The sequence below is a fragment of the Peromyscus leucopus genome, chromosome 8b (assembly GCF_004664715.2).
Source record: "Peromyscus leucopus breed LL Stock chromosome 8b, UCI_PerLeu_2.1, whole genome shotgun sequence".
NCBI lineage: Eukaryota > Metazoa > Chordata > Mammalia > Rodentia > Cricetidae > Peromyscus > Peromyscus leucopus.
This window is the reverse complement of record NC_051086.1, coordinates 10,442,961-10,470,048: the sequence shown is the minus strand read 5'-3', so window position 1 is coordinate 10,470,048 and position 27,088 is coordinate 10,442,961. Positions and strand designations below refer to the sequence as shown.

Sequence of the window (27,088 nt, the reverse complement as noted above, 5' to 3'; positions counted from 1 at the left end):
TTATTCTTGCTACAGAGTTTGCTATTTTGTTTTTTGTTTTCTTTTTCTTCCCCCCCCCCCCGTGTTTGTTATTTTGACTCAGCTTGGAACTTTTGCATTCAAACAATCCTCCTGCCTCAGCTTCTTGAGTAGCTGAGAGACAGGTGCACTTCACTATGACTGGCAAGATATGTCCTTCCTTCTCCTCCCCTGTCAACCGGTGGAAATCCTCTTAGGGAAGCAGATCCATGGCATTCCTAATTTTAGGGACCCTAAGGAAAGCCAGCTACATTTGCAAATTACGGAGGGGAGGGTTGAAACACAACGTGGGGAGAATTGAATAGGAGGGAGACAGATGGTGTGAGTGCTGGGGGAAGGGACGAGAGATCCTGGAAAACTTATGTTCTCCGATTTGCAAGAATGTTTTCACTTAACCACTTCTTGCCTGACTCCTCATTCTATAGCACAGAAAACAGGGTGTGTCAAGATTTGGGGCCACCAGTGCCAAGAGCCTGGACACTCGGCGTGCAGAGAGGCTAGCCTCCCGGGGCAGCGCAGAGGTGGTCGGCGTTTGGGACTGTCCCACGAGGGGGCGCGTCTCGGGCTCTAGGACCCGCCCTCGCGGCGCTAGGCGCGGGGAGGAGACCCGGGAACCCCGGAGCCCGGCGCTCCGCCTCCCGTTTCCGGGGCAGCGCAGTTACCTGCACCGCCGGAGCCACACCTGGCGGAGGCAGAAGTCTCGGGGCGCGCGGCGGGGCTCCGGCAGCGGCTGCGGGAGGCGGCGGCGTGGAGCGCGGCGCACGGCGGCGGAGGCAGGCGACAGGCGGCGGCTCGGGCCGCTCTCCCGGCCGGCTGGCCACACGCTCGGGCCGGCTGGGCGCCGCGGCGGGCGCACATGGCAGCGTGAGAGGCGGGTGGCGTGGGGCTGGGGCCGCAGGGCCGCATGGACAGCGGCGCCACTCCGGCCGGCCCCCGTTAGGGCCCCCGATCCTCGGGCGCCACCCCCCGATCATGCTGCCTCGGTCACCGCCTGGACCCACAGCGGCCGGCCCGAGTCGCTGAGCCCCGCGGCGGCCGCGAGCTGCATGGGGGAGCGCGGGCCGCGCTCGGGAAGATGCCCCGGCCGGAGTTGCCCCTGCCGGAGGGTTGGGAGGAGGCGCGCGACTTCGACGGCAAGGTCTACTACATAGACCACAGGAACCGCACCACCAGCTGGATCGACCCGCGGGACAGGTAGGACCCGGGGTGCTCGGACCGGGACCCAGCACCGCGCCTGGGCCGCACCTGCCCTTGGTGTGCAGGGGAACTCTGTGTGCCTCTTAGAAGGTCTTAGTTTGCTCCCCTCCACACCCTCACCCCTTCTTGGGCTGCACTCCTGCCCTAAGAGCTGCAGAGAAGGGCGGACGCCAAGCGGGCCGCCCGCAGCCCGCCCCAGGTGGAGGATTTAGGCCCCAGTGGCACCTGCCCAGAGTTTTGACCTTAAGCTCTAGCGGAGCTTTAGAAAGAGGGGTCTGGACAGGATGAAGGCAAGGACCAAGCCAGGTGAAATAAGCCTTCCCTGGGGACTCCCCTGGCTGAAAGGGGCTGGTTTTGGCATTGAGGGGTGGTTAGGGAGCCCGAGGGTCGCTAGGAGACGACTGGAGGAAGGACATTCTGCCTGGCGAAGAGAAAGCAGCTTTTTGACAGGTGCTTCGTTGGCTGCTGAGAAAAGCTTTGGAGCAAGTCTGGGGAAGCCGGAGGTGGGAGGGGAAGGAGGGAGCGGGGGAGGGTAAGAGGGAGACTGGTTCTCCAGGAATCTCACAGCGCGTTGGAAGCTGCTAGGATGAAGATGGAGGTGAGAGGCCTCTGGCAAAACCCTGCCTGTAGCCTCCTCTGCTCCCTCTCCTCCTGCTGGGGCCAAGGCTTCCTCAGCCAGTCCTGACCTTGGTGGCCACCTCGCTGGGTGTAGTTTTTAACTGAGCCAGGTAGAGTGTCCCAGAAATGCTGAATTTTCACCTGGTCTGTGACCTTGGGGGGTTAGGTGCCAGTGAAGCAACCCAGGACCCTTCATCTTTTGTGGTTCACATAAAGGGATCTGAGAAGTCCAGGATGGACTGTATGTCAAGATGGGGGTTAAAGTTAAAAAAAAAAAAAAAAAAAAAAGCAGGAAGCAATGAGTTCAGTTTCTCTTGAGTACATTCATTCATTCATGATTTCATGGGTGCCTACTCTTTGCCGAGTGCTGGTCTTCTTCCTGTAATTTGGAAGAGAAAATTTTAATGCTGCAGAATGTTAGGCAGGCTGCTTTCGTCTTTTGGCCTCAGTTTCCCTTTGTGTCTGCCTAATAGTTTGCTTGGAAGGGAAGGAGTAATAATGAGGGCTCAAGAAGACAGGCCAACCAGGGCGGCATAGTGAGACCTTGTCTCAAAAAAAAAAAAAAGTTGGAAAGGCTATAGAAGGTGCAAGCCTGACTCCTCCCCACACGCCCCCTCCCCGCCGACACCTCTGTGTGTGTACACATGGTGTGTACGCATGTGTGTGTGCCTCTGGAGGCCAGTGGACAGCTTGTGAGAGTCAGTGTGCTCTTTCCACCTGCCGCCCCTGGTGACCAAAGGCAAATGCCTTTACCCTCTGAGCCACCTCACCAACTTCCAACTCCTGTTTCCCCTAATGTATTTAGTATTTATATATTTTGATGGCTTTTTTTCTTTCTTTGTTTTTTGGGGGCGGGGCGGCGGGGAGGGGGAGAGGTGGTTTCGAGACAGGGTTTCTCTGTGTAACAGTTCTGGTTGTCCTGGAACTCGCTCTATAGACCAGGCTGGCCTCAAACTCACAGAGATTCTACTGCCTCTGCCTCAAGAGTACTGGGATTAAAGGCGTATATTTTAGATAAGATCTTGCATTGTAGCTTTGGCTGGCCGGAACTCAAGGAGATCTGCCTGCCTCTGCCTCCAGAGGGCTGGGCTTAAAAATGCATGCTACTGCACCTAGCCCATTTTGCTTTCTTTTCTTTTTTTTTTTTTTTTTTCTTTCCGAGACAGGGTTTCTCTGTGTTGTTTTGGTGCCTGTCCTGTAACTCACCTGTAGACCAGGCTGGCCTGGAACTCACAGAGATCCGCCTGCCTCTGCCTCCCGAGTGCTGGGATTAAAGGTGTGCGCTACCACTACCGCCCAGCCATTTTCCCATTTTTAAACGTAAGAGAAAATCGGAAAGCCAGGGATGTGATTTGCTCTGCCTTTTTGCTCTTTCCGCTTCCTAAGCTGTTATTCTGCCCTGACTCCGTAACCTCTAAATTTGCCCTGCGTTCTTCCCCAGGCCTCTCAGGTCAAGGCACCCCAGGGGTTCTAGAACTGTGTTGGTGAGCTGGACAGCCGTTTCTCTTGTCTTCTTCTTAAAACAGACAACTTTAAGCTTATGTGTCCTACCCCGTAAGTCCCTGCAACTGAGCCTGGGTGCTGATAGCTGTAGGATGTCATGCTGGTGGGTGAGGACTACCCTGCCAGCCTTGCTGAGCATGCATCTGAGGGAATAATACAACATGGAAAACTTCTCAAAAATGCCAGTAATCCTTTGCCCTTGGAAGAGGGCAAGTGAACAGCTTCCCAAGAATTGACTCGCTAGAACATAAGATCCCTGGTTGTAGAGTTATATACCACATTCATAACTTTTGGATATACCTACCTGAACTATTGCTTAGTGCTTGGCTTTACACCAACTCACTAAAAAATTTTGTATCGCTGAGCGGTGGTGGTGCACGCCTTTAATCCCAGCACTCGGGAGGCAGAGCCAGGCGGATCTCTGTGAGTTCGAGGCCAGCCTGGTCTCCAAAGGGAGTTCCAGGAAAGGCGCAAAAATACACAGAGAAACCCTGTCTCAGGAAAAAAAAAAATTGTATCACCTTAACAAATGGGAAACTATTAACACATATTGCCATTAACAGAAAAGAATCTTAAAAAAATAAAATTCTGCTTTGACTAGCTACTCTACCTTCCCTTCTGCAGTGAGCCAGGCCCAAGCAACCTCTGTTTTAGGAAGACTGGCTTGGGGAGAAGTCACAACCATGACGGTGCTTCTTGACGGAGCTGCGTGCATTCTGTACTTTTCTACTCCCTGCTCAGCCCACCTGCTCTGGGTTCCTACACGGCCCCTGAGCGTGGGGTCAGGACTGAGGAGTCACTCTGGCGGCCAGCTTTGAGTTTGGGGATGGAGCTGCGCAAAGGATGTTTGCTTCTCTGTCTTGGAAATCCCTCGTATACCTGGTTAAGGGTTCTGCCTTTTACCCCTGCCTGTGTGATCATGGGCTCATTGCTTGAGCTCTATGAGGTTTGAGTGCTCCATGGGTGATGGAAGAGGTCGGCTAAGTGTTGCCTAGTCCATGGGTCTCCCAGAGCTATGATTTCAGCCTTCCAGTTTCTCCTTAGCCTAGCTGATTATGAGGGAGAAGGAGCTATGACAGGGTTTGTCTAGGAGCATAAGCGTGGGCCGGGGGCTGGGGGGTGGCAATTTAACAAAGCTGAGAAGAGCTGAACTTTTTTGTTGGGGAGGGGTGGTTAGGGAGGGGAAGCAGATTCTCCCCGAGTAGTTAGTCACAGCTTTACAACTAGTTAATGGTGGGAAGCAAACAAATGAAAAATCACATTTCAGGAAATCTCACTCCTTAAGAGTGTGTGTATCTGAGCGTACATCACAGCCCATGCCCACCCATTCCCCTGAATTTCAAAGAAGTCACTCAAATGGCCCTTCAGTTGGAAAAGGGATTTCTCAGCCACCAAGGACAAAATAGTGTCTCCGGTTACCAACCCTAAAGAATGTCTTGGCACATTCCACCCTCTGGGACTAAGCTGTTTTGTGTGCTGTCCGTGGAGCTGCTGGGGGTAGAGAATCCAGTTTTCAGTTCCCCCTTTCACCAGGGGGGTGGAAGAGCAGCCAGGCCGCCAGCTTTGCCAACTCTCTCCCCTTCTCACCCAGCGAAGACCGGGAGGCTGGAATTCCTGAGGACGGTTGTCCCAACAACGGGAGAGGGTCCAGTGGGCAGCTTGGACCCTGCCCACTGGGCCAAAGGCTGCAGTAGCACCCAGGCTTTACCCGAGTCAAGGCCAATCAGGGGAGGGACAGGTCCCTAGAGAACCAGGTGCTGCTGCAGGCCATACCTGAACACCCCTGAGGGCTGCTGAGCATAGGTGTTTCTGGAAGCTGCCAGCAAAGGCCCAGCGACCCACATGTGTTCAGCTTCGCGGTATATAAAAACAAATGCACCAATTGTTTGCTGAGGAAGAGTGGACCATGGGATTGGCTCCACAGAGGACATTCCTGGCTTTGTGTTTCGATCTTGCAGGAACTCCCTGAGAACTCTGATCATTTTCTGGGTTGGAGCAGCAAGTCCTGGAGACCCATGTAGCTCAGCACTTGGCAGGCTCTCCCACCATCAGACCGCCTGTTTGTCAACCTGTTCAGAAACAAGTTTTGTGTAGGGGCTTGAGTCTCTAGTAGCAGTCTTCACGTTCTAGGCCCTGTTAGTCTAGTAGAACAGCAAGACTCTTTCCCGAGTGCACACGAGGTTTTCTCTATGTAATTCTGGGCCCAGTGAACTTCAGGTTCATACCTCCTGCCGTAAACAAATTTGCAGACTGCTTGCTTGTCCCCCTGTCTCCGTCCTCTGTGTGGCGGAGAACAGATCATGGTTGAGGGTTCACTGTATTCAGGTCTACTGAGAGCTTTACATGGGTCATTAGTTCTGTAAATCCTCCCATCAGCCCTGGGACTTGAATTATCTGAGGTTCTGGGAGACTAAATGCAGTGAAGCCACACGATTTTATTTACTTATTAATTTTCACAGCGCTGGGATTGGACCTCAGGCCTCTGGCTTGCTTAGCAAAATGCTCTACCACTGAGACACTACCCCAGGTGGAATCATGCAACTTTTGTAAAACTCTATGAATGTTAGACAGGCTGAGTGTAGACAGAACCTGCATTTTCTTGTTTATGCACTTATTTATTATTTTATTTAGCAGTGTTGGGGTAGAGCCCACATTTCTAACGACTGTACCATTCAGCCTCCAGCTCCAGACCACTGAGCTGCTGACTCAGGACCTCTGCTCCACTGTGGCAGGAATTTGGCCTTGGGAAATGGAACTGAGCCAAGAATGGTTTCACTTACCTGTGACCATTCTGGTGTGGCCATGGTGCACCAGGGGGCAAGAATGGATCATGGAAAGAGGGGTGAGCCTTTGGATCCTGGAATCTTGGTTCTGCGGCTTGCCTTCTAGTGACCTCGACCTGTTTACGTATCCTCTGCACCCTGGTTTTGCCTGCTTCTTTTTTATTTGTTTGTTTGTTTGTTTTTGCATGAGCAGTTACACACAAACCATCAGAGGAGGCTATTCGCTTTGAATAAGCAGAAGCAGGTAGGTTGGCCGGCCCGCATGCAAAAGGCACTGCTGGGGAATGTCAGTTCTTCAGCTTTTACTGGGAAAAGCACCTGTGAAACATCTAAGTCAACCCGAGTCTCCACCCAGCTGTGCAGCTGGAATGCGCCGACCTCATGATGTAACCCAGGCTTCTGATTTCACTGATGAAACTCAGACAAGTGACTTACCCAAGGTCACACAGCAAATCGATTTCAGCCTTGAGTAAAGGTCATCTCTCTTCTTTCTCTTATGGAAACTTTCCCCTAAATACCGGCTCCAGGTTCTCCTAACCTGTGGTGGTTTGGTGAACTGTTCCTCATTTTTGTCTGGGCTAGACAAGCAAATTTCACTCGTGTTTGCAACATGTGAAACAGTGAAAATGCCCGTGATCGCATGAGAATTACTATTTTTATCAGTTAAAATGGATTTAAGGACGCTGTCTGACTGTTGTCACTTTCCAAGTTCTCATTGTGACATGCTTGCTTAGGCGGGAGTGTCCCAGGCCATTTGCCCAAAGCTGTGTGTTTAACGTCCCATTACATATACACTTGCTACACTAATGCCTGTATGCAGGTTACTTGAGAGGTTTTTCTACCGGTCTCCAGGCTTGAGTTTAGCCAGATGTGATGGAATATCCCCGTAATCGCAGCACACAGGAAGCTGAGGCAAAAGAATAATGAGTTTGAGGCTAGCCTGGGCTATATAATCACATGATCTTCCTCCATATTCCATGAACATCTACTAAGCAAGGGAACACCTTGTGTCAATTTCAAGAAATAGTTGGATTATAAAACACTACTTGATGTTTTAAACGAGAAGAAACAAGAGGTTTGGAAGTCCACAAATGCCTAAGGCAGTAAGTGATACCATGTGTTGAATTTTCACTCTGAGCTGCTCTATGGGCTTTTAGCATGTGTAGTAGGATCTCATTTAATCCTTTCAACAGTATGAAGTCAATAGTATTACCCTTCCATCTGAGATGGGGAAACTTAGAAAGGTTAAGTAATAATTAATACCCAGCAAGGGGGACCTCTCAATCAATACCCTCATCTAGTAGTGTAGCCTGCTCCAGCTTATCCACCCATGTCAGGCCCACAACGAGCCTTTTGGACAAGGTAGGCTTTGGTTACTGCATACTCTGGGAATGAACAAATCTGACATTGATCTCAGGGGAAGATGCTGCTAAAGTCCCTTGATAGGAGGGGCCAGTGGGGCCCCATGGCAGCTTAGGAGACTGTTTAGAATCTCTTCTACCTTCTGGGCACAGAAGCAGTGGGCATGAGAGACCACAGAAGTGGGAAGAGACTCTGAAAGATGCGAAGTTGTGCAGCGAGGTCAGGGTTGTTTCCGAGTCGCTTGGGCAAATCGCCTGCCACCCAGGAAATGAGTAATGGAGGAGGCAGCTCGTCTCTGTCCCCATCCCTCCCCCTTCTAGGAGAGGGCTTAGCCAAACTGACCTGGTTTTCCAATCCCCTAGGGTCCCAGGTAGCCGTGAGAGAAATACTGCCCTTTGAAGAGAGAGAATCAAGTTGCCTTAGTTACCAGGAAGGCTGACATGTCAAATGCAAGTGCATGCAAGGAGAGACAGGCTTGACTATGTGAGAGCCGGAGGTGACCAGCATATTGCTTCAGGGAGAATCCATGGTCCGGATTTTGATGGCATTTTTAGGGAATGCTAACTTAGTGGCCGGACCACATAGAGTGTCAAGAGCTCTCTGATGACATGTGGCAGCTTCTCAGCTGCCCCATTCTCTCAGCAAGGGGCCCAGATAAGTGGAATCAGCTTCACTTCAAGTGGCTTCAATAGCATTTCTGTCACCGGCAAAGGGCTCTTTGATAAGGGAGCCCTTCTACCTGGATAGGACCAAGAGCAGGACCAGAGCTGAATCTCCATGATAATACCATGCTGTGCCTCTCCCAGGCTTGAATCCTTGTTTCAGAGAGTGATAGTGGGAGAGAAGACTGAGATTCTGTTAATTAACCTCTACATACAAGCCATTTAAGCCTCTCGCTCCTAGGCAGAAAACTTCTTACCAAAATAATGCAGTGGGGTGGGAGGGTAGGATAGACATTCACTATGGTTGGACTAGAAGAACATTCTGTAAAAATGCTGGTCTGGGAAGAGTAGATGGGTCGAGAGAATGAGGAGGAGAGAACAAAAAGAACAAGTGTGCAGGGGTCACGTGCTCCCCCCACCCCCACCCCCAGTGCCTCCTAGATGCTTCTACCCATGACATCTCCCAGTTGGGAAGAAACGGGATCTTTCAGTTTCAAATGTCTGCCAAAGAAAAGGGACTGAGGCTTAAATTCTCACTCAATGGTCAGCCAGGGAGGGGGGGAAATGAAACTGCATCAAGATTAGGGACACCTTTGTTGGCTTTTTCTTTTTCTCAGTCCCCCATTCATCACTTGCTGGCAGCAGGATCACTCAGTCCCCCATTCATCACTTCCCCAGCCGGCTGCCTGCTGTTGTCTCTCCCCGGTTTGGTGGCAGTCTCTCCCCCCCCCCCCAACACCTTGGCTTCTCGTGTTCTTGGGCCATCATTGGGGTATCCCTGGGATTCACCGACTGGCAACTGGCTTGGAGGGATAAAATGTCAAGATACAGGCATCAGGTGTCTGTTCCGGTGAGATGATTAGGACAGCCTTCCCACCCTGCCTCTATGGTTAAAGGTTGCTTTATCAAGCTCCCCGAGCAAGTCACTGTGTACTCCGGGAAGTGCTTGCAAGTGTGTGGCTTGCCTTTGTGTCGGGAAGCGGTACTGAGAGCCCTAACTGGCACGGAATGATGGTGATGTTCAAGGAAAATGACTTATTTTTAATGCTGTTCATCCAGCATCTATCATGCGCCGAGTCCTATTGTGCGCCATAGTTCCCGGCATTTTGCAAGTAGGGAAACTGAGGTAGAGAGATGACAAGCCACAATTCCAAGGTCATGCAGGTGCAAGGGGGTTAAGATTTCAAAGCCTTACTCCTTCCACCCCTGCAGAATCTTCCTTTGGGTTCTGAGAAAAAGGGAAACCAAAGAGAAGGGGGCCTTAGTAACGACAGCAAAGAAGTAGACGGAGCTGTCAGTGATACACTTTGTCACTATAGGGAAAAATACACGCGCGGCTGTAGCTTACCATAAATCTGACCTATCCCATTAGTCCGCGTGCTTCATAAAGATCCCTGGAGAGCAAGCAGTAAGTCTAGGCTGGCCCTCTTGCCTCCGGCGAATAACATTGAACCACTTTTCCTCCTCAGCTGTAAAATAGGGAGAGGTAAAATAGGCTAGGCCTACCCCAAAGGTTTATTTGGGGACGAGATGATACCGATGTAGAAGATCACAGCACACTGGCTAATATCAGGCTTTACAAAGTCAAGCCACTGCTAGTTAGACTAACTGTGCCGGTAGAGGAGCTAACCCCACTGTTTCCTCCTTTCCAGCTAAAGTCTCTGGACGGCCAGAGCTCACCTGAGCCATGCTGACATTAGTGCCTGCCGACCATCTTGGTAGCACTCGTTGTATAAATAAATCAATAAACTTTTCCTCATGGGCCTTATCAGAGGCAAGCCCTTCTTTGGAATTTCTTGAGTGGAGTGACTTGCGGGTGAGCTGGCACCAGGACTGTGTGTGTGAAGCAGGAGGAATAAATTGTGATTGCCAAGGCTTTACATAGGAGCATTCTCGTAACTGCTTTGTTAGCGGGTCATTGCCCTCCGCGTCTTTCCTTTTAGCTGCTGGAGAATCTGGGGATTTGGGCATGCTGGAGGTGCAGAAGGGCCCTGGCATTTATCAGTCCCACCCAGCCAGGTGTCGGCCATTCACTCCACAGGTATTTATGGAGTGCTTGTGATGCCGGGGATCAGAGCAAAGTCCCACTGCCGTGGGGTGGATGCTTGGTTGAGGAAGACTAGCCAATGGTTAAACAGATAGTCGCATTATGACCCGGGACTTGGTTCTCTTGAATTCCTTTACCCACATGAGGAAAAGAGACATGCCATGCTGGTGGTATGAATCTGGATTTGGAAACAAAGAAAGACCTTTGTGCCCGCCATAGGTGTTACTGAGAGCTGGCTGGTGGGGAGCTGCTTTGAGCACTGGGAAAGTAAGTTGTGAAATACAAAGCCTCCAATTCATGGAATCTACTGCAAATTGGAGAGAGACGTAGCAGTCTCGGAACTATGGAAATACAGCTAGAGATGCCGGGCCCTTTGAGCCCATTTCTCTTCTCCCCGGTCTCATCTCGACACATCCGTCATTTAACAAATATTTATTGGATGGTGTGTCTGGAATGGCAGCCTGCGTTCCACACTGATGACTCAGCATTGAATATGACCTCAAAAGTTGTTGCCCTTGTGAGGTTCACCTTCTAGAAGATGTCAGAAGGCCCTAGAGGGTACTAAAAAAGCCTTGGAGGTAGAGTTGGGTTCTGGCTCTAGAATGTTTGTGTCCAACAGGTCTCCTGGTCAGGTCTGTACCCTGCACCTTGAGAACTGATGTCTTGACTCATCTAATCATGGCAATAAGCTAAGAGTGGGTACCGTGGCGAAATGAGCATAGGTAGAATCATGTGGTGCTCCTCCCTACACGAGCTAGCGGGCCTAAGGAAGTAGTTTCATCACCCTTCCGTGATTGTTTGGAGTATTCTTGTTCTGGTTTTGATAACCAAATCATGAGCTTACTTTTTAAATTATGTGGCCCAGGCTGGCTTTGAACCTCTGATCCTCCTGCTTCCACCTACTGAGTACTGAGATTGTAGGCCTAGACCATGAAACCTGCATACCTAGAACTGTGGGGCTCTCTTGTACATGTTGGAGTAGAGCATATAATCCGAGAAGGTTCCAGAAGCCTGGAGATATAATCTCTTTTTGCTAGAATGTGTAGAATGTATCTGTCCATGCCGCCCTCCCTGCTAAGCCATGCACTGAGGAATTCAGGGCTCCCTCACCCCTGAAAATTCCCATCGCTTTCACTCCAGAAAGTGCAGGGGGGATCATGTTGGGAAAAGGCTAATGCCTCCTCCTCCTGTGGAGTCCTCACCACGGTCCTCTAGGAGACCTTGCCTTCACTGCACTGGCCAGTACTGCACAGTCTTTGGAGCAGTTCTCTGTGGCCAGTGGAAGTGATCTTCATCATCTTATGAACATTTTACTATCATGCCCCTGTGGTGACTGTTCAAGTCCTTCTGTAGACACCCCACTGTCCTTTGACATCTTTGCATTGTGCTCCAGCTCTGAGATGCGTTGGAAAGTCTTCCCCCACCTCCCTTGCCTTGGCTCTGTAGCACCTTATGAGCTACATCAGAAGAGCAGGGTCACTTGGGGCTTTTCAGTTCTAGTTATTGGGTGGGTCAGTGGTTGGCGTGTAGCGGGAGTATTTGAGTCAGGAGGTGCATGCTTCAGGACCAAGAGTATTGGGTTCTATTTCTCTCACTCTCTCTCTCTCTCAACAGGGTTTCTTTGGCAGTCTTGGCTGTCCTAGAACTAGCTCTGTAGACCAGGCTGGCCTCAAACTCACAGAGATCCACCTGCCTCTGCCCCCTGAGGGCTGGGATTAAAGGCAGGCACCACCACTGCCCAGCGTGTTCTGTTTCTGATCCATCTGTGTAGGAGCAAGTCTGTTGCTCCTCTTGTGACTGGATCTCGATAACTCCCCAACAGGGAATCAAGGACCTTTGATTTCTTTGCATAACAGAAAATGAGGGGATGTTGCTGGAGCTAGGGAGCAATAGAAAAAGGACAGTCGTTCCCAGCTAATGCTACATATTAGAACCACCCATCACTGGTGGAAATGTTCAAAATCTGCACACACAGTCCACTCCTGGAGATTCTAGCTTAGTTGGTCCAGGGTACAGCCTGGTTGGGATTTCTAGAAAATGTCCCATTGAGAAAAGGGTGTGCTGGTGCCCACTTGTAACCGCAACACTCAGGACAGAGGCTCTCAACCTTCCTGACGCTGTGATCCTTAAAATAGTCCCTCGTGTTGTGGTGACCCCAACTATAAAATTATTTTCGTTGCTACTTCATAACTGTAATTTTGCCACTGTTATTAATTGTAATGTAATATCTGTGTTTTCTGATGGTCTTTGGTGAGGGAACCCGGAGGGATCGTGATGCACAGGTTGATAAATGATGACTCAAAAATAGAGAACATAGGGTGGAGATTTGAGGCCACTCTGGGCTACATAGCGAGTTCCAGTTCAACCTTCAGTGCATGGCAAGACCCTACCTCAAAAAGAAAAATAGAAATAAAATCCCCAGTTGACTCTGGGGTGCATCTAGATTGGAGAATCATAGCTATAGTTAAATATCTACTTTCCGGTCCAATTTGAATGAGATTGTGTGAAAGTATCACATAAAGAGCACCCATGTGAACATCATCTCAAAACTTATCATTATACAGTTCTACTTGGGAAAATTGAAGTGATTGGGAAAGTGTTAAAAAAAAAATAGTTGCCAGAAGTGGAGAAGTGCGTATGTATCTAGGGAACGTCAGGTAGTTTGCTTTCTGTAATTTTCCCTCTTCTATACTATCTTGGTATTGCTTTCCTGATGTGTGGAATATCAAAGGCTCCTTTTTACCTGGATGTGAAAATCTTCCACTCCCGTTGCGTTTGTGATGCTTTGCAATAAATTGGTCTAAGCTGTTTAGCGCTGCCAGCCTGGGAGCTAGGCTCAGCTTCCTTCCCACCAGCAGGACTGGCTCTGGCTTCCACCCATGCCCCTGCATCCACCAGCCGCTTGAAGGGCGGGCGCTGGTGTTTACCGCTCTCTGCAGCATAGCTTGCTGACCTGAACAGATGAACTGTCGACTACTTATTGAGACTTTACATTGTGTCAGTCTCTGGCTGTGTGCTTTGACTGTGTCATCCATTTTCATTTAAGTGACAGCGCTGAGGCAAGAACTCTGGCCATCTCCATCCTGCTGGTGGGGACACTGGGGTACGCGGGACTGCAAACTGGCCTGTGGTTGCAGAGCTAATGAGTGGCAAAATTGTCACGTGAACCACCTCACCCGCTTCATGCTCTCCACCATTCTGGAGGTCAGGCTAGGCTAGCTGTTGAGGAGAGCAATACCGAGGGAGTTCATTCCGACCACAGCTCCCTTCACAACTTCCTGTGACCCCTCCAGGACAGCCACTTGAAGTGGGAAGGGCTTTCTGCTGGCTCTCCTCCGAGTTCAGCTACTGTGCCTCTCAGCATGCAGGGCTGGTGAGCTCTCCTGAGTTCACCTGGTTTGCCAGCATCCCGCCTGGTAATGGTTTCCTCGGCCAAAGGTCCTAGCCACGGTGTAGACTTCCTCCTTCTTAGAGACCCTGTTTTGCTTAATGGAGCTCAACCAGGTGATTTGGCTCCAATCACCCTTGCTTGGCAAGAACCAAGTCTTGGTGTGGTTTTAGGGGCATGGATAGCCAGTGAGTGGGCTTGGTCTGGAGCATTTTTGCTCAGCCACTGGAACATCCTTCAGGATGTTTGTTTTGAATTCACTAGAAGTCAAGTGGGTCATCTCGGACTTAGATTTACTGAGCAGGAAGTGTGTCTGGCCATGCTTGGATTGTCTTCCACTTGTACACATTGGGTAGAAGAGAAACTAAAAATTCTAAGCCAAGTGTGGTGGCACTCACCTGTAATCCCAATACTTGGAAGCCCGAGACAGGAGGAACACAAGTTTGAGGCCAGCCTGGGCTATACCGTGAAACCCTGCCTTGAAAAGAAAAGGAAAAACAAAAACAAAGAAAGAAAGAAGGAAAAAGAATTCCATGAGTTCTTCTGCGTGATTCCTGATGGGCACTAAACAAGGAATGGCTACGGCAGTGAACAGAGCCAGACATCCCACCAGCACTCACAGTGATCAAGCAAGTGATGGCCAACTGTGAAAACAAACTCTTAACTCTGAACAAACTCATCAGACAGAATGATGGCGGACCATGAGAACACAGAGGGTAGTGCATTAGAAAATGGCGTACGGTGTCAATGACACCAAAGATCAAGGTGCACAGTTGGAAAGATTCATAGGTGGAAAAGTAAGTTTTTTCCTTTAGTTTAAATAAGACCCATTGATATTGACCACCTCTTCACCTCTTCAGCCTTTCTTCATTACAGCCACGAGTCCATGGCACAGTACTGGCAATAAACAATATTCCTGACTTTCTCCAGGGAAGTCCCCCCTCCCCACCCAAGGCTGTATGATCTGTTGACTTTGTGTGTCACTCTGGAGAGTGACTCAGATGCAGATTCCCTGCGCTATCCAGCCTAGTCCAAATCTCTAGATGAGATCCGGACCCAACATCCCAGTGCTTAGGATGGAATCTTAGGTTGGCTCGCTACTGCCTAAGGGGGCAGATCTGTGCAAATCACAATAGAAATCCAAAGAGAACTGTCATCCCCTCAGCCTCCCCACAGCTCACCATCCCTTCTTGGCTGGCTATTTATTTATTTATTTATTTATTTATTTATATACATACACACAAACCCACAAAATGTGCCTTCACCCCTTCCTCCACACAAACATACACATACACATTCATACCCACAAAACACATAAGCAAATCAATAGCCCTTTCTTGGCACCACAAAAATAAGAAAACACACAAAACTCCTCAGCTTTCTCATGCATACTTAGATATCTTGTGTTAGGGATGATTTCAGGAAGATGGCCACGTTGTAAAACTACCTTGCAAAATTCCCATGCCTACTTTACCTTGATTTACTGTTGCACATGTCTGCTTGACTTGTGTGTTCTCTGTCTCTCTGTGTGTGTGTCTCTATCTCTCTTCTCCCCCCCCCCCCCCCCCCCCGTCACTCAACATACAGCTTAAAGTCTCTGTATGAAATGTAAATGCTTACAACCAGAGAACTAGAGATATTTCCAATTTCTTCCAGTTTGGGTATATTTGCATGCACATTGTACATCTTGGGGTTAGGGGCCAAGTCAAAACACAATATTCACCGGTGTTTCATGGACACCCTTGTATGCACAGGCTGAATTTTCAGTAATTTAGCTCATGTGACATGGATCTGTGGGGTGGCACTTTCCATTTGCATGTTATGTTGATGCTCAAAATTTTCAGATTTCTGAGCAGTTGGGGGCTAGAGGTGTTTAACTTTCACTATTCTGAAAACCATCTTATTTAAGGTAAGTTGTAATAAGATCAATCCACGTGAACCTATTAAATGGGTAACAGAATTTATTAAGATATAAATTGAGGCAATACACTCATGATTACAGAACGGAGTAGACAGTAGAAGTCATCCTCTGATTTGACCTAATGAGGAGTGAATCCATCCTGCAGGCAGGAGCAGGGAGAAGGGGCCTGTCTCCTCCGGTCTCCAGCTCCTTATCAGAGGTCAAGTACAACACTGGGAAGCACCGCCTCCTTTGAGCCGTGTAGCCCAGGGTCATGGGCGGAGCAAATACCACAACTTTTTGTTTTTCAATTTTTAATTTTACAAAGCGTCCCCCACCCTCACAGGGCCAATACTCAGAAGATAGAGTTAGCAAATTCTCAGCACTGGTCTTCTGCTTCTAGCCTATGTGGGTCAGGACAGTCCCGAGCCTGCCCTGCACTCAGCTCTTCCCCTTGCATGAATCCCCCACCTCCCATTACAACCACCGGGACCCCACTGCCTTGGAGGACACTGCTTCCCTGAGACCAGCCTTTCCTGCCTCCCCTGCTTCTGCTGGTTTGGAGAATGCCTGAGCTAAGAAGTTCTGTTCCAGGCAGCAAGGCTGTAGCTCACTTAGGATAGTGCTTGTTTAGCATGCACAAAGCCCCAGATGGAGCAAGTTAGTGCTTTTCTGCAATTCCAGCATTTAGATGGCAGGAGAGAAGTTCAAAGTCATCTTCATACTCACAATAAGCTTGAGATCAGTCTGGGCTACATGAGGCCCTGTCTCAAAAACCAAAAGGTCCCAAACCACAGTGGCCTATTGGAGACCAAGCCTAGAAAAGCAACACTCTGCAAGGACTGGGCTGGTAGGGGTGGGGAGAGGGGTGGTTGGGGGTTCTCAGGAAGCCAAAGGTAAGAACTCAGGCCCACCTGGGGCAAATGGAAGCCTCAACAAGAGACTGGGAGCAACTGAGGTACCCCTACTCTTCCCTCTGTCCTCCCCGAATCCCCGGGTATGAACATACCTTTTACTAACCTGCGACACTGGTGGACTCCTAAATACTCAGAAATACCAGTAGTTAGTATTCTACTCTAGTGTTCTTGTGCTGGTGAGACAACTGGTGTGCGCGGCTCTAGCTAACCTCAAGCCCTCAGTCTAGACACAAGCAACAGAAATGTGGGCTAAAAAGCTAGGGGACAGACTCTGAGCTGGAGTCTCGTGGAACAAAGTCACGTACTGACCATAGCAGCTGTTCACTAGGGCCATGTCATCAGCCGTAAGCATCTGTAGGGCGTCCCTTCTCCGAACCACAAAAGCAATTGCTCTAAAGCTCGTGGCAATGCACAGGGTCTGGCGGCTACTGCATCTGAGCATTTGTTTTGGTCCAGACCACCCTACCCCACCCCCCCACCCCCCAACCCCGTGGCAAACTCCTGTTTATTCGCAAGAACACTACCCTCTACTCTTCCGCTTGAGGTTATGAGCTTTAGGCCAGCACATGACCACTGCCTCAGAGCTTTTGAGAGGTGCCCACTGAATCAACATCTGCATTCATTAAACTGTCTCAATGACGCATTCGTGGTGCATTATTTACTGCTACAGTGAGGGGTTTCAGTGGCGTGCACGTGTTATGTAACAATCTGCACTTTCGGCGGGTCCCAGCCGTGCATGGTCTGCGAGCGCGGCCCTTGAGTGCTGAGCATTCCAGGTGGTGTGGTCTCCTCTCGGTGCAGCCTGAACTTCCTGTGAGCTCTGATCCGGGGTATGCCACATGGTTGTGGTGTCAACTTTTACAGCCAGCTATAAATGCTATCAGAAAGGATCTTCTTAGCTATCCTCAAAGCCCAACATGGAATAAGGTATTGAAGCTGGGTGGGGTGAGGCGATGGAATTCTCCTGATTAGGGGTTCACACCTGCTGAGAACATGCAAGGCCGTGAGGCCACATGCCGGCGACCAGCAGGGCTGGATGCCAAAGGTTAGAATGGAGTCAGGCCAAGCTGTGGAACTTGGTGTCTGGGAACATAGGGCCAGTGGTGGGACCCTCACAGGAGCATTGTTTAGTGGCTATTGGTATGAGGAGATGCTATCCCATCACAGAGGCAGGATTGCAGACCATGGACAGGGGCAAGATGAGGAGGCATTGAGGTTCCTAGCAAGCTTCCCAGGCAGGAACATGTGGACCAGTTTCCTGGGAACAAGGGACTGACAGAACGGAACACAAAGGTGGCCAAGGCTTGGGCTGACTAAGCCAGGGCCCTGCATGTAAACCCTGGCCTGAGCCTGGGGCCCCACAGGGTGACTCCTACTCCGGGGATTTCAACCAGGGGGTAGGAGCTAGCCACAGGCAGCAGAGTGCTGGTTGGCTTCTCCTCTCCTGAAGGTGGCAAGGAAGTGTGGCTGGATTCCAGAAGTTTTTCCATTCCAGATTGGGACGCTGCCCTTCCTGGTAGGGCTCACCTGTGGACTGTGTTTCGGGGTGAGCAAGGACCTTGCCCCACACATTCCTGAGATAATATGCCCAGGCCCCGCCACTGCCTTCCCCTCGCCTCCCATCCTCCCTAGAAATCCCTGTAGTGTGTGGGAGAGAGGCTGACACCCTTCCTGGGTTTATTTCTAGTGTGTTTCACATTGGTGTGTGTCTGTGTAAATGACCAAAGAACGAGTCATTAGCAATCTGCCCGAAGTCCCCTTGGGAACATCCTAAGGAAATAAACCAGTATTCTGTCAAAGCCACAGAGAGCTTTCTCCTTTCCAATCCTTCAAAGCAGGATTTCCCAGAGTGTGCTCCCCAGACCGCCTGGGTTAGCCACCCCCACACAACTGTGTGAGCTGAATAGAATACAATTTCAGGGCTCCTGGGGATCTGCATTTTCCTCCTTCCTTCCCTTCTTTCTTTCCTCCCTCCCTTCCTTCCTTTTCTCTCATACGTTACCTCCTGACCACAGTTTCCCCTCCCTCCAATCCTCCCAGGCCTTCCCCGCAGGGAATCTGCATTTTCAATATGTTTCCTAGTTGGTTCAAGTATGGCTGCCTTGAGACATCACTCTCATGTCCAGTGTGGCTGTCTTTCCCTAGAAGGTGCCCTATTAGACCTGCTTGTGTGGGGCCCACCTCCATGCTTCTATTGAGGGCCTTCCCCATAGCTCTGTCTCCTGACCACTCCGCTCGGTGGTGAAACATCCTACGGGGTCTCCCCAGGCTTGGTTAAGGTTTGGCACTCACCAGTGAGAGAGGAGACCTGTGAAGGGGCTGGCTGGCTGGCAGGCTGGGGATCCCTGCAGGGTAAGGCCAGGAGCACCGCTTCCTACCAACAGTCTGCCTTCTGCATCCTGCCAACAGGCCTGAGCACTTGGGCCAAGAAGAGCCCAGCTGAGACTGGCAGGAGGCATTGCTCACCTGCCGGGAGCTGAGGGGACTGAGGTGGCCTTGGGGAAGCACAGCAGCGTGTGTGTGTGTGTGTGTGTGTGTGTGTGCGTGTGTGTGTGTGTGTGTGTGAGAGACAGGGTCTCTGTCATCCAGCAGGGCCTCAACTTGCTTTGAAGTGAGTAGCTGAAGATGACCTTAAACTCCTGACCCTCCTACCTCTCCCTCCGGGTGCTGGGATGACGGGCACACACACCATGCTGGGTTTACACAGTGATGGGGATCCAGCCCAAGGCTTCATGCAAACAAGTGAGCTCCATGGCTAGCCCCTGTGTGTTTTTTAAGTGCTTTCTGTAGTGAGGCTGGTCTTGAACTCCTGATCTTCCTGCCTCTGTCTCCCAAATGCTGGTATTTTAGGAATGTGCCACCACACCTGGCTCTTCTGTCTGTATTTGGAGAAGATACTGTTGTTTGAAACTCTTTCTGCTGTCGGGGGGAAAAAAGACCCTGCCACTTTCCAGCGCCAGGTGGGAGGAGCGGAGGAAGGGAGCTGCCTGGCCATGAAGCTCAGAGGGCTCCCCACAGCTTCCTTAGAGCTCACTGGCAGGGTCTGCCTGAGAGGTTCACCATTACTATTGGCCCAGCCCAATAACTGTTGGCCCAATCGACAGAGTCCAGTCTAAGCTGCCAGTGCCCTAGACAGGCTGTCTCTGTTGTGTTAGTTGTGGGGAGAGCCAGGTTCCTGGGATCCGAGATTGGTGTCTATCACCCTGAAAAACAAAATTCTTTCCTTGTTCTTTGCTACTGACCCCCCCCCAACCAAACCTGCCTTACCAGTCCTGGTGCCTCTTCTGAGCTGGCTCACAGTAGGCAGTGAGACTTGGAAAGGGCAGGCCAAGCTCTGTGTGCTGACCACAGCTGGGAGGTTTGGGGAAGGAAATCCTCTCTGTAGAAGGCTTAGAACTGCCTTGAAAAGGAAGAGAAAATTGGCCGGAGGGCCCCAAAGTCGCCGAGGGCCCCAACAGTGAATGCTTCAAAATTGGAGCTAGTGAGTCAAGATTTCATATTTAAAAAAAATATATCGTACTAATATGGTAAAGGTTAAAAAAAAAAATCTTGCCGGGCAGCGGTGGTGCATGCTTTTAATCCCAGCACTCAGGAGGCAGAGCCAGGCAGATCTCTGTGAGTTCGAGGCCAGCCTGGTCTACAGAGTGAGATGCAGGACAGGCACCAAAACTGCACGGAGAAACCCTGTCTCGAAACAACAACAACAAATCTTGCTGGCCACATGGTGACTGCCTGCTGGTGGGAGTGCCATTTATTGGGGTCATATATACTTCACCTGCCACAACCGCTTAGACTCTAGCCGTGTGGGAATGAGAGAGCGTGCAGCGCCTCATGTCCAGGGTTCCTACTGTCCCAGCTCCCTGGAGAGACAGAGACGGGATGCTGGGGGAGGAAAGGCCAGTGCTGCTGACAGCTCCGATGACAAGGCGAATAGCTCAGGGAAGAAGAGGTCCTCTCAGATGCCCCATCTTCATTCAGAGGCCATTCTGCAAAGCACTGACCCGGTGACGTGAGAAAATCCCCACTGTAGAGAACACCGCTACAGGCCCTGTGCTCTGTGGAAGCCAGCTTTCACGGGACAACTCCTAGGCTGACTGGCTTTGTTCCTGTTCTCTTTGTCAAAAGATGATTTAAAAAAAAAAAAAAACTGTAGTTTAAGTCCAGCCTGTTGGCTCACATCCTAATTCTGGCACTTAGGAGGCAGAGACAGGAGGACTACTGCAAGTTTGAGGCCAGCCTTGAGGATCCTATCTCAAAAAAAATTTTTTTAAGGGGATGGATGGATGGATGGATCAGTAGGTAGGTAGATGGATGTATAGATGGATGAGTGGGAGGGTGGGTGGATGGATGGATGGATGGATGGATGGGAGGGTGGGTGGATGGATGATGGATGGGTGGGTGGATGGATGGTGGGTGGATGGATGGATGGATGAATGGATGGGTGTGTGTGTGGGTGGGTGGGTGGATGGATGATGGGTGGTGGATGGATGGATGGATGGGCAAATGAGTCTATGAGTCAGTGGTCTGGGGTTGTTCTCCACTGCTGGATTTTCACATGGAACAAGGGAAAATCCACAGTATTCGATCTATTTGCAGTGTTTCCTCAGTCCCAAAGTTCAGAGGTAGAATCAGTCCATTATATTTTTTATTAGATTGTTACTCAGGATGATCCTGACCATAATTACAGACAAAGGTCCTCAGCCTTATTATGTAGAAGCTTTTATAGTTTGCATTAAGGGAAACTTGGTTATTATCATATTGAAAACAAAGCCACGTCTTATGGTTCACTGGCTGACCTCAGACTTACAACATAGCTAAGAATGACCTTGAGTTTCTGGTCCTCTTGCCTCTACCAGGGTTGAGTGCTGGGATTTCAGGCCTGTAATTCCATGCCTGATGTGTGTGGTGTCTCCTGCATTCTAGGCGAGCATTCTACCAACTGAGCTACATTCCCGGGCCTCATAAAAAAATATCTTTAAAGATAGATATAATAGAAAGTTTGACATTTTAATGATTTTTATGATTTATTTTTAAATGTGTGTGTGTGCATGCACTCGCGTGCCCTTGGAGGCTAGCAGAGGGCATTGGATCCCCTGAAGCTAAAAGTTATAGGTGTTTGTGAGCCACCTGATGTGGGTGCTGAGAACTGAACTCCTATCCTCTGCAAGAGCAGAGCAGCATGTGCTGGTAAGCACTGAACCATCTCTTCAGCCCCTACTTTAACCATTTAAAACGATACAACTGAGTAGCACGAAGACATTTCCTCTGTTGCACAGCTATCTCCACTGTCCAAGTCCAGAACATTCTTCATCTTGCAAAACTACCACCCTGGGATTGGCGGGGGAGGAGGGGCATGATCAGCGGCAGAGTGTTCCCTTGGCACTTGGGAGGCTCTAGGATTGACCACCCTAACTCCACAACTGTTCACCCGTTAAATGGCAATTCCCTGCCCCTCCCTCCCTGCAGCCCATGGCAGTCAGCATTCCATCTTCTGCCTCCGTGAACTTGACTTCTCTATAGACGCCATGTAAGTGGACGCGCACAGCATTTGCCTCTGAGCCTGGCTGTTTCACTTTAGCATACTGCCCTCAGAATGCATGCAGCTAGTAGGCTGTGTCAAATTCCCTTTTACCTGTAGACCACATTGTGCACTCGTTTGGGGTCCCAGGTTACTCTCACCTTCTAGTGACTAATGCTGCTGCAGCAGATGTGGTGTTCAAATACCTGCTTGTGCCACACTGTTGGGTGCCTTGGGTGGGTATAGGCAGAAGCAGGGGCCCCATGCTCATTTGATGTTTACTTTTTTGAGGCTTCCCCATAGGGTCTGCATCATTTCATGTTCCTCCCACAGTCACCAGCAGCTCCTGTTTCTTCCGGTCGTTGCCAGCACGTGCTTCCTGCTGTTTTAGTAGCCACCCTGATGAGTGTGATGTGGTATCTCCTTGTGGTTTTGATTTGCATTTATCTAGAATGATGAAAAAGATGTTTTGTGGAAATGTTCAGGTGGCAGATTCTTCACCATGATGCCCGATGTTCATCCTGGCCCCATTCCTCACTTTGTTCTCTGAGTCATTTGCCTGTTACTCTCTGCTGACTCATTTGCCCCCTCCCTCTCTCTACCTTCCCATCTGCAAAATGGGCTAAACAGTAAACAGTCATGTGAGTGTTGAGAACTGAATCCTGGTTCTCTGCAAGAGCAGCAAGTGCTCTTAACTGCTGAAGCCACCTCTCCAGTCCCTAAAATAAATTTTTGTAAATATATATATGTGTTATTAAAAAGCATTTTATTCTTATTACTTATATGCCCAGGGCCTTGTAAAAGTTTATAAAACAAAAAGGGGTTGTAAGTGAAAAAAAAAAAAAACAAAAAACTTTGTTCTTGCTGTTTGTTTTTTTCGAGACAGGGTTTCTCTGTGTAGCTCCGGCTGTCCTGGAACTTGCTCTGTAGCCCAGGCTGGCCTCAAACTCACAGGGATCTGCCTGCCTCTGCCTCCTGAGTGCTGGGGTTAAAAGTGTGTGCCACCACCATCCTGCTGGAGTTTTTTAATGATATTTATTTATGTGTGTGTGTGTGTATGTGTGGTGTGCATATGCACATGAGCTTGCATGAGCATGCATGTAGTCAGGCATGTAGTCATGCCTTCAGCAGTCTCTTCTCTTCTAGTATATGGGTCCCAGGGATTGAACTCAGGTTGTTAACTTTAGCTGCACGTGTCTTTTCACACAATGCCATCTTGTAGCCCAGGGAATGTATTTAAATGGCTCCAGTTTGGAGGATTTTTGTTTGTTTGTTTATCGCTGATCCCTAGGCAACTTTATTAACATACAAATAAAATCACATTTTAGCACAAATAAACTATCACCATACCGAACTCATGTCCTCTGGAAGAGCAGAAAGTTCTCTTTAACTGTGGAGCTCTCTCTCTAGCCAGTAGTTTTCATTTCTGATATGATAACCGTGGTCAGTAAAAATCTTCATGAGCAACCATTCTTGGGGCCTTCAATGAAGAATGTGAAGGGGTCCTGAGGCCAGAAGGTTCAAGAACTATTGTAGCTGACGAGGGCTGGGAGGATTCTGTCAATAAAGCCCCAGGCTGTAAATCTTTTATGCTTTGTGTACAACGCCATCTTTGTCTTAACTCTTCAGTTCTTAAGCATCAAAGCGGCTGAAGGCAGTATGTTACTGAAGGGGCAGGGCCGTGTCTCAACCATAGTTTTTGGGGAGTGGGTAATGGCAGACTCGGCCTGCAGGCTCTGCTCTGCCACCCGTGTTCTGAGTTAATAAGGCCGAAGAGAGCAGGAGTCCTGTCTGTCATACAAATGGCTTTACCCCCAGTACCTCGCACAGGGCCTGTCTGTTACTTAGTGAATGCCAGTCATTTCCGTAGAAACAGTGGTTAGCTGCTCACAGGATAGGTCAAACCGTGGCTCGCTGTCAAAACAGATGTTGGCTTTCTTGTTATGATGTTGGCTTTCTGGTTATGTTTTTAGAAAGACGAAGATGATAGAATATTCCCGTAATTGCAGCACATTAAAGGAGGGGGATCTGGAGATCCAGGGCAGCCAGAGATACATAATGGCACCTTTTTGTAATCTTCTCCCTCCCTATTACCCTCAGCCAGTTAGGGCTGGAGTACCAGCCCTGCGTTGTCACCAGGGACCCGAGCTACCTATGTCATTCTACTCCATATTGTCACTGTTACATCCTTAAACTCACTCCTTAGTTTGACAACAAGCCTCACTGACTAGTTAGTAATTAACCACGCACCAGAACAAAACGAAACGTCCAACTGAGCATTCCTCGTATGCATTGTATAATAGGAAAGTAATTGGTTTGCAAGAATGGCAAGAGAAACAGAGATGCCAGGCATGGTAGAATTAGCTGGAGATGACTTTAAAACAATTGTTATAGGTAGGCTTGAAGATTCAGAGGACAGGAAGTCAAGAGAGATTAAATCGAATGCAGGTTCCAGATGGAAACTACCATATGTGAAATGGGAAATGTACTAGATGAATTTAACTCTGCTAAACTGGATACTGTAGAGAAAAGACTAGGGAGTGTGAATGAGCATGAGGAAAAGTGTCAGACTAGAACAGAATAAGGAGGAAGCTGGGAGTGAGGTTCAGAACCTTAGTGGTATATGGGGCATTGTGGTGATAGATTGTGTACCCTAATAAACTTGCATGAGGATCAGAGGACATAGCCAGCCACTACATTAGACAGAGTGGCAGATTAGGCCAGACAGTGGTGGCACATCACTCAGGAGGCAGAGATCCATGTGGATCTATGTGAGTTCAAGGCCACATTGAAAACAGAGCCAGGCAGTGGTGGCACACACCTTTAATCCAGTACTGGGAAGCACACACGTCTTTAACCCAGGAAGTGATGTCTGGGCAGGGAAAGGTATGTAAGTCATGAGGAAACAGAAACTCACTCTCTTGAGGCTGAGGATTTTGTAGAGGTAAGCTCGTAGCTGGCTGTTCTGCTTCTCTGTTCAGCTTTCACCCCAATATCTGGCTCCTGATTTTCTATTAAAAAGACCGTTTAGCAATTTGTGTTACAGGGCATTACAAAGCAGTCTAAGAAATGTGTATTTACTGGGCATGGCCAACCAAAGCTACAAAGACCCTGTCTCAGAAAACTTAGAAAAGAAAAGAAAGAGAATGTGTGTTTGGGGGCTGGAGAGATGGCTCGGTGATTAAAACTCCTTGCTCTTCTGGCAAATGAACTAGAGTTTGGTTCCCAGAATACTTTTGTAACTCCATCTCCAGGGTATCTGACTCCTTCTTCTGGCCTCAGAGGGTACCCCCTGCCTAAACACCACACACACACACACACACACACACACACACACACACACACACACAATGAAATAAAATAAAAATAAATCTTTTTTAAAAATGTGTATTAGGATTCATAATGGAAATGCAGAAGAATGTTTGTTGGGGGACAACGTGTAGATATGAAGACATAAAGACCAAAACCTTCCAAAATTGATAAGAATACCAATCCACGGATCCAAGAAACAGCAGATCCAAGCAGCATGGGCAGTCATGCAGAGATCCACACCTAGACACATGGAGTAGAACTGGTGGAGACCGGGAAGCCGGGGAGAACTGTCTGACTGGTTGACTCTGGAGAATAACACACAGGAAAACTAAAAGGGTTGGCCAGCGGAGAACAGTAAGAAATGTGAATGACTTCTGGATGGGAGCCGTGCTCGGCAAAGAATGACAGGGTGAAGTTCTGAAAGTGCTGAACAGGGCGGGAAGGAGTGCCAACCTATAGTTCTGTGACGAGGGAACAATGTCCCCTTAGAAATGAGGTGAAAATGCAGACGTTTTCAAATCAGTCTGAGGCTGAGAGAAATTGTCACCAGCAGGGCTACCTAACGAAAGGTATTAAATTCTTAGCAGACAAGCTTGACTCTCCACAAGAAATTAAGGGTACCAGAAACACAAGGAGTGTTGTTTGGTTTTAGTTTTGAGTCAGAATCTCACATTGCAGTCTAGACTGGCCTTGAACTTGCAGTCTTGCTGCCCCCTGCCTCAGTCTCTCCCGCTGGCCAACCAGCCTGTCCAGCTTTAAAAGACTTAATTTTTTTTCTTTATTTCGTTAAGAGATTTGACTATTTAAACGAAAACAGACATCACAATGATGCATTATGGGTAAATTCCTTAAAAGCTGAAAAGTGGGCACAAGGAATCAAGACAGAGATGAGAAAAATACAGAACAAAGGAGAAGAAGGTTGACTTCAAGCTAACCACATCAGTAATTCGTTAAAAATAAATGGACTGGGCCGGGCGGTGGCAGCACACACAACCCTGTCTCGAAAGACAAAACAAACAAAAAAATAAGTAAATTTTTAAAAATGGACTAGACATGCCAGGTGGCAGTGGTGGCGCACGCCTTTAATCCCAGCACTCGGGAGGCAGAGCCAGGTGGATCTCTGTGAGTTCCAGGACAGCCAGGGCTGTTACATAGAGAAACCCTGTCTCAAAAAAACAAAAACAAACAAACAAAAAGATTACAGATAGATAAATAAATACATAAATACATAAATACATAAATACATAAAGGAAGGAAGGAAGGAAGGAAGGAAGGAAGGAAGGAAGAAAGAAGGAAGGAAGGAAGGAAGAAAGAAAGAAAGAAAGAAAGAAAGAAAGAAAGAAAGAAAGAAAGAAAGAAAAAAAAAAAAAAAAAAAAAAAAAAAAAAAAAAGAAAGAAAGAAAGAAAGAAAGAAAGAAAGAAAGAAAGAAAGAAAGAAATGGACTGGCTGGGTGGTGGCAGCATACCCTTAATCCCAGCACTCGGGAGGCAAAGGCAGCCATATTTCTGAGTATGAGACCAGTCTGGTCTACAGACTGAGTTCCAAGAAAGCCAGGGCTACACAGAGAAACCCTGTCTCGAAAAACAAAACAAACAAAAATAAATCATTTTTTTAAAATGGACTGGACAGGCATAGTGATGTGCACCTTTCATCCTTGTGTTCAGAGGCAGAGGCAGGTGGGTCTCTGAGTTCAAGGCCAACCTGGTCTACATAGTAATACCCTGTGTCAATCAATCAATCAATCAATAGGTAAAACACTTCAATTTTTTTGGGCTGGAGATGTGGCCCAGTGTTAGAGGACTTGCCTAAGATGCATAAAGGCCCTGGATCCAATCTCCAGCACTGTGATAAAATGAAAGACA

General features: G+C 48.9%; 1 protein-coding gene across 2 annotated transcripts in view; it reads left to right on the top strand.

Annotated features, from left to right (window-relative positions):
- The first annotated feature begins 636 nt into the window (after window positions 1-636).
- Window positions 637-27,088, top strand: part of Wwc1 (WW and C2 domain containing 1) — a 151,371-nt gene continuing 124,919 nt past the window's right edge. The window contains exon 1 of one of the 2 annotated variants that reach the window (XM_028864297.2): window positions 637-1,212. In XM_028864297.2, the coding sequence (XP_028720130.1) occupies window positions 1,094-1,212 (119 nt within the window). In that variant the 5' untranslated portion in view covers window positions 637-1,093. The remainder of the gene's footprint in view (window positions 1,213-27,088) is intronic. The other variant, XM_037201235.1, reaches the window with a different exon arrangement.